General features: G+C 31.6%; 1 protein-coding gene across 5 annotated transcripts; it reads left to right on the plus strand.

The window, feature by feature from the left end:
• Window positions 1–1,377: 1,377 nt before the first annotated feature.
• LOC105763323 (uncharacterized) lies at window positions 1,378–2,999 on the plus strand. 5 transcript variants are annotated; one of them, XR_008192083.1, is made up of 3 exons: window positions 1,378–1,958; window positions 2,308–2,755; window positions 2,844–2,999. XR_008192083.1 is itself a non-coding variant. In XM_052625783.1 (3 exons), exons 1-3 carry the CDS (start codon window positions 1,579–1,581, stop codon window positions 2,341–2,343), a joined length of 318 nt encoding a protein of 105 aa, XP_052481743.1. In that variant the 5' UTR covers window positions 1,382–1,578; the 3' UTR covers window positions 2,344–2,538. The 5 variants fall into 5 exon arrangements, 2 of the variants coding, with proteins under 2 accessions (XP_052481743.1, XP_052481744.1); XR_008192081.1 differs by having other exon boundaries at window positions 1,381–1,941; XM_052625783.1 differs by lacking the exon at window positions 2,844–2,999 and having other exon boundaries at window positions 1,382–1,726; window positions 1,825–1,958; window positions 2,308–2,538.
• The last annotated feature ends 5,031 nt before the right edge of the window (window positions 3,000–8,030 follow it).

An 8,030-nucleotide genomic window follows, 5' to 3' on the forward strand; every position in this document is an offset into this window, starting at 1 on the left:
CTAAAATGATTTATTACCAATAATCTAAAATCTCCTTAATATCATCAATGGCGAAGTTAAAAGTTTATTTTAAAGAGTTAGATTTGAATCATAAGTTTTTAGGTTGAAGTGTAAGTTTACTATTATACCAATTTATACTTTTAAAATTTTAAAAGAGTTTAAAAGTAAATTGACCAAAATCTCTGTATACCCTTAATATCTTTAAGCATTAATGTTTATTTACATAGAACTAATGTTTGATATTCATATATAGTTGCTTTTGATAAATATTTTATTAAAAAAAGTCTATTCTTATAAGGGAAGGATAAAATCTAAACTAGAAAAATAAGTTATTCATATATAGCTACACAGAATTAATATTTGATATTCATCATTTGTGGATACTTGCTATCTAAAAATAAGTTATTTTATAATAATATTGTTAATATTTGATACATTTATATCATGGGTTAAGTGGTTTATTGATCTAGTACACTTATCTTGACTTGAATCAAACTCGAATAAATGATTTTTGTTTATAGGTTTATTCAACTTGAATCTATACTATTTATAAAATTATCAAAAGTTGGTGTCACAAGCTAATCGAGTATCAACTTAGTTAGTAAATGATTAATATATTCTTTTATTAAATGACTATTACTATTTTAATTTTTTTGTCTTTTTATACTTTTATATAGTTTTAAAATAAAAGAATTAAAATTAAAATATTCAGATATTGAACTTGTATTTAGTAGATTTATAAACAAATTCTTTACTACTACACCAACAATAATTCTTGAGTGAACTTAAAATAATTAACTTTTAACATAAAATATTTTCTCTCACGAATTTTTGTATATTAATAATGTCATTGATTGCGTTTATAGATAATGTCATTGATTATATTGGTATCAAAAGTCAATTTGATATTTAGTTGTTAAAAATATAATTTTAATATCGAATTTTCTTTTCACTAACTTGATAACATTTTAACGTGCTATAGAAAATGTCGCATCATTGTAAACAATTGAAGTGCATTTAATATTTTTAGTATGATGTATTTACCTATTTCAATTTTCTTTTACTCACAAGTTAAACTATTTTTATTTTAATTTTGTACATATTGCACATGTGTTGTTATTATTATTAGTTTCAAACTTTACGTTTCATTGTTTATTTATTTTATTTTAAACACACACTTATATTCTAAATATATGGTTTTCACACGAATACACGTGTCATAAAATTTCGGTGTAAATAAAATTATTTAAAATATTTTATTTAAATCTAATTATTAAAAATATAAAAATATATATATATTTTTAGAGGAATAAAGCTGGTTTTCATTAAAAAAGGAGGATAAATAAAACATAAAGTTATGCATTGGGGATCATAAAAGTACTAACCCAAATATCTAAAAAAGTAAAACCACATAAATGACCAAAAAAACATAAAGAAAAACCTCCTAGAAACCACCCACAGGAAACCCAACAGACTCTCCAGAAAACCAACCATGGAGAGTGACAGCTTCGGATTGCAATCGGAGTGAAAGCTAAGGAGATTCCGAGAAAACCGAAGCCAAAAGCCAGCAAATTAGCAATGGGTAAATTATACCATGTCCTTCTCAACCACTTTCTCAACCATCTCAGGTGCCTCTTCGATCCAGTAGCTATCTACAGCAAGACGACGGCCTTCCATGGCCTTGGAGTGTGCAGCCTCGTTTTGTTCTCTCCATACATGAGAAAAGGTAACCGATTCAAAACTAATAACCATGTTCTTGATTTCCAGGATGATTGGGCTTAGGATCGATCTATCTTGTTCCGACGATCTGAGTTTTTTGATTAGTGCAAGAGAATCTCCTTCAACCTCAATATATTAGAAACCCAGTTCACCAGCAAACCAGAGCGCCCTCTCGCATGCCAAAGCTTCTGCCACAAACGCATCTGCAACATGTAGATGAGGGTAATTACATGCCCCTAGTATGAGCCCTTCCTCATTTCTTATAATAATTCCTGAAAAGGATTTTTTTTATTTTCGACAATAAATGAGGAATCGAAATTAATTTTTAGAAAACCCTGGTTTTGAGGTTTCCAGCTACCCTTTTTTTGAGCACTCAGATGGGTATTTTCATAGGATAGTGAATTTCATTCATTCAGATAGCCAGTAATAAAGCACGAAATCTCTTGAACTGATTGTCGAATACCCTCGTGTAGTAATCGATTTCTGTTAAACCAAAGCGCCCATTTGTCACTGTTAAGATTTTTCTGATCAGATCATCACCCATCATAAAAGAATGGATTAACCATTTTCTGTGTTCCATCCTTGTAGGGACAGTTGAACGGGTTATGTGTGGAGCATCCATAACTTGAATCGTCAATAGGCAGAAAAGGAGTATGTGATTTACAGAATTCCACTCATCTGAACACATTAGACATGCACTAGGAGTAGAAAGATGATGCTTTTCCAGATTTGTAAAAGTACGAAGAAAGTTTCTGTACGTTTTCCACATATGTATTTTGACTTTCTGTGGTAATTTAGAGACCGCAGTTTGGTGAAAAATGTTGTAGCTGTTATGCCTGTAGAGTCATTCGGAGTATTTTGTTTGGGCAATTTTGATTAAGTCAAGAGTCTGTACCCACTCTTTACTGTATATGCTACCGAGCCATCCACACGCCAAATTCGAATATCTGGAATCTGCAAACGAGATAGAAGGGTGGACAGAATTGCGTCGACCTGAGTGGCATCAGCAATTTCTCGGACTGCATCTTCACACCAGGTACCCTTTTGATGATTAATTAAATCCGCAACCAATGTATACTTTGTGGTGATGTTCTGGCATTTTAATCTTCCGTTTTTTGAACCAGGGATCCACTGAGCATTCCAGAGATTCACACTCGCCCCGTCCCCAATTCGCCAGCCATTACCCGTTTCCAGTAATTTGCGGGCAGCCATAATACTTCGTTAGGTAAGGGATGGGTAAGAACCTAACCTAGCTAAAATAAAATTTGAGTGTTGGTGGATATCGTGCCTTTAATACTTTTGCTAACAAACAATCAGGCTGGGTCTAAATTCGCCAGCATTGTTTTGCTAATAACGACACGTTAAAGCTTACAAAATCGCGAAATCTTAATCCACCTTTTGACTTCGATGCACATAATTCCTTTCATGAGCTCCAATGAATCTGCGTCGCCGTTTTTGCGTTTCTCCACCAAAATCTATTAAGTACGTTTTTAAGCTTTGCACATAACGATTTAGGGAAGAGAAAACATTGCATTGCATAGACTGGTAGAGCTTGCAAAATTGACTTTATTAAAGTCTCCCTTCCGTTCATAGATATCTGAAATTCCAGCTTGCCATTCTACTCTTAAATCTATCAACATGGTAAGAGAATTCCTTATTCTAGCTACGCCCTACCATCATTGGTAACCGAAGGTACTTCTTTGGATTGGAAGATACACAAACTCCCAAAGCATTTGAGACAACATTTCTATCTTCCTTCAGATTTGAACCAAAGAAAATTAAAGACTTGTCATAGTTTACCTTCTGACTCTAAGCCTTTTCATATGTTGAAAGAATATGTTGGATGTTTTATGCCCCTCTTTCGAAGCATCCCCAGACATAAGTTACCGTTCGCAAAAAATAAATGGTTAATGGACAAAGAGCTTTTCCTGATTTTAACATTATTCACCACCTTTTCCTCTTTAGCTTTCTCAAGTAGCACCGAAAAGCCTTCGGAACAAACACAGAATAGGTATAGGCTAAGATGATCTTCTGCCTAAGACCCTTAGAAGGCATAATTTTGTCGCTTAGATTCTCATTGATACCCACAGTATAGCTAAATGAAGCCATGCATCTCATTATTAAAGTGACCTAGTTTATATGGAAACCTAATTTAAACATCGGTTAGGAAGTCCCACTTTAACACCCTTAACCTGTGTTCATCACCGGAACAGGGTTATGGAGCATTACTTGACCTATCGGACAATTTAAAATTAATATACAAATAATTATCAAATATAATATAAAATAATCTTAATGTCCCTTAAATAAACCCTTGAGGTTTATAATAGGAGTTAGGAGTGATTTGGGACTAATTCGGAAACTCTAAAAAATTTATTTATTTATTTATTTATTTATTTATTTTTGTGTGAATTCAATATAATCCCTTTATAAATATCTAACTTTCCTGCAATTATAATTGTACCCAATTTACAATCAATATGGAAACTAACATATTTTCACATTCAAACTTATATAAATCATGCCTAAAACATTTACTTATCAAACCGATCAACAACATTCATAATACTATATAAAGGTTAACTAATAAACTTCGTTCATTTCATTTCAATTTTAGTACCAAATTAACACAAAAGTATATTAATTTAACTTACTATAACCATCAATTCATCTTAAGTTCAAACATGCATTTTCTCTACACTTAAACAATTAATTCATACGGCCAAATACACACCAACCTTTAAAAGCTAAATCTCATGGCTAATATTATAACTCAAAACATGCTAAGATGACACTAGCCTATACATGCCATTTATCATAAATATACAATTCAAACACATATAAATCATGCCTAAAACATTTACTTATTAAATTGATCAACAACATTCACAATACTATATAAATGTTAACTAATAAACTTCGTTCATTTCATTTCAATTTTAGAACCAAACTAACTCTAAAGTATATCAATTTAACTTACTATAACCATCAATTCATCTTAAGTTCAAACATGCATTTTCTCAACACTTAAATAGCCAATTCATATGGCTAAATACACACTAGCCTTTAAAAGCCAAATCTCATGGCTAATATCATAACTCAAAACATACCATGATGACACTAGCCTATACATCCCATATACCATAAACATACAATTCAAAAGTACCAACTTAGATGTCCTATAGCGCGATGATGTTCCTAACGACTTTTGGATCCGAGCTAGCCTTGATTCTCTATAAAACATAAGAAAATAACACGAAGTAAGCTTCATAGCTTAGTAAGCTCGTAAGTTAATAATTCAATACATCACCATATATACAATTACAACAAACCTTTCTCATGTTTTAAAACATGATCAAATACCATTTCATTATCTTTCTCTATTAAATACTCGAATAGGTTCTGTACGTACCTGTATCGTCTCGTACTAACCTCTTTCTCAATTATCTTAATGATATTTATAATTCAATTCAACTAGGTTGAATTCAAATAAATCTCAAACACATAAACATTTAACTAATTCATATAATTGCATATTATCACATTAAGTACTAAACTTACCTTAATATTGCATGAATATATAACTTCACACATACCTGAACCATTCAACTCAAATTCACATTCGGAATTGTTAAGATCATACGGAAATCATATAAAATTCGTATATTGTCATATTCTGAATATGATTTTACATGTTAACGCATATCGATGACACTGTCCCAAACAGAGTCTTATACAAATCATATATTATGTCAATGTCCCAGACATGGTTTTACACTTTTTCTCATTTCGATGCCAATGTCCCATACATGGTCTTACACGAAATCACACCTCGGAAGTCCAAATATAATGACATTAATATTCAATACATTTACTAAGGTTTGTTCGGAGTTTTCAACTTCGTAATTCAATCAATTCATGCACGAAACTAGTCATGCAATGCTCAAATTAATTCGACAATGTATATCTTTATACAAATCAAATTCGGCAATGAATATCCATATACAAATCAAATTCGGCAATATATATCTATATACAAATCAAATTGGGCAATGTATAAAACATATACATTTAAATTAAAAAAAACATTCATTTACTTATGAACTTACCTCGTACTCAGAATTGACGAATCGGATCAGTTACTCGATAATTTTGCCTTTCCCCCGATCTAATTCGAATTCCTCTTTTCTTGATTTATATATATTCAAAATCAACTCATTTAATCATATAATCATTCAGTTCAGTCTAAAAACACATTTAAGTCAATTTGCACTTTTGCCTTAAACTTTCACATTTCTTACAATTTAGTTTCTATTTCAGAAATACACAAAATTCATAAAATTCAGCAAGACCCATGCTTGGTCGAATTACCATAGTGCCCTTAGCAGTCTATATTTCACATTTATTCACATTTTAACCTTACATTTTCATCTTTTCACAATTTATTCCTTAATTTGCATTTTCATCAAAAATTACTTTATAAAATATGAAAATCTAACATCTAATATTTATATTTCATCATTAAACATCAAAAAACACATAAGTCATCAATGGCAACTATCAAAATCTTTTATAGTTTTGAAATTGAAGACATGGGCTAGCTAGTACTAGTTGCAACGATCACAAAAATATAAAAATAATTAAAAACAGATTAAAAATACATACCAAATTGAAGGATATAAGATTGTCGAAAGTTAAGCACAAAAAAGGCTTTCTTCTTTGTGAAATTCGGTTGAAGAAAGATGATACAAAATGGTGTTTAATGTGGTTTATTTATTATTAACTTTAATTACCTAATTACATAATTAACCTTTATAAACTTTAAAAATTACACAAATGCTAAGCCATTAAAATCAACTATCAACTCTAATGGGCTAATTACCATATAAGGACTTCCAGTTTAAAACCCTATAGCTATTTAATACCTTTAGCTATTAGAACTCAACTTTTACGCTTTACGCGATTTAGTCCTCTTTACTGAATTAAGCACTCAAACAGTAAAATTTCTTTATGAAGCTTTCACCTAATAATTCTATCATGCTGTAAACTTTAATATAATAATAAAATTAATATTTTAACTTCAAATTTGTGGTCCCGAAACTATTGTTCTGATTTGACCCAAAAACGAGCTGTTACACTAACTCCACTCTATCGTAAGCTTTGCTTGTCTAATTTGAGAGCAAAGTTACCTTTTGCACCCCATCGCTTTGACTTCAAGGAATGTAAAATCTTATAGGCAATCAAAGTGTTATAAAAAATTAATCTATTCAGAATAAAAGCTCATTATGCCCCATTTATGCATACATTTAATAACCCACTCATTCTATTCACTATAGACTTGGCAATTATTTTGAACAACACATTGTATAGACTAATAGGTCTAAATTGAATAATGTCTTTCGGGTTACTAACATTGGGAATCAAGACGATATGCGTGCAGTTGATCTCTTCCACAACAATGTCTCCACGAATAATGCTTAGACAAAATGAGGAAACCTCAGAACCCACAATGCTCCAATAGCGTTGATAGAAAAGCGTCGGGAAACCATCAAGGCCAGAAGCTTTTAAAGGCACCATATCTTTCATTGCCACCCATATTTCTTCCGTAGTAAATACCTGTAATAACTTTTCGTTCATGTCATTCGTGATACCCATTCGAACATTCTCAAATATTACATCCTAATTGTTCTCCTCTAAAGTAATAAAAATGTTCTTGAAATATCCAGAAATAGTCGCCTCAATACCTTTCTCGTCCTCAACCCATTCACCATTATCATTCATTAAGCCTTTAATGAGATTAAATTTCCTTCTTGCCGTAGCAAAACTATAGAAGAACTTTGTATTACGGTCCCTGTACTTCAACCAATTGATACGCGCACGTTGCTTCCAATACCTTTCTTCTTTATCTGCCTCCAAATTTAATTGTAAACGAATGTCTGTCAGCTCAAGAAGAGTGTCATCCTTGGGTTCTTCTGAAACTAGCAAATCTAATCTTTCACTCTTTTTTCTTGGCCTTTCGGTCAATCCTTAGTTGGGAACTCCATTCCATGAGTTGGCAACCCAACTTGTTTAATTTGATAGGAACTTGTTCGGCATTCAAATCTTAAAATTCTTTGACCACATTCTCACAGTCTCCGTCCAAGCACCAACCGGCGTCAAACTTAAATCTTCTTTGGCCCTTTCTTTTATTACCAAATTTTGAACCCACGAATTTTACATAAAGCAGACAATGATTGGATATTGAGTGTGAAAGGTGATTAACTGCGAAATTTGAAAAAAGATTTCACCAACCAAAATTCACAATTGCCCGA

This window comes from Gossypium raimondii, chromosome 12 (assembly GCF_025698545.1).
Source record: "Gossypium raimondii isolate GPD5lz chromosome 12, ASM2569854v1, whole genome shotgun sequence".
Classification (NCBI taxonomy): Eukaryota; Viridiplantae; Streptophyta; class Magnoliopsida; order Malvales; family Malvaceae; genus Gossypium; species Gossypium raimondii.

Bases quoted from the DNA above. Each gene is read 5' to 3' on its own strand.
- LOC105763323 (XM_052625783.1), top strand. From the start codon at position 1,579: ATGGGTAAATTATACCATGTCCTTCTCAACCACTTTCTCAACCATCTC. The intron at 1,727-1,824 runs GTAACCGATTCA...TTTTTTGATTAG, and splicing joins CTCTCCATACATGAGAAAAG to TGCAAGAGAATCTCCTTCAA. The intron at 1,959-2,307 runs GTATGAGCCCTT...CCATCCTTGTAG, and splicing joins AGGGTAATTACATGCCCCTA to GGACAGTTGAACGGGTTATG.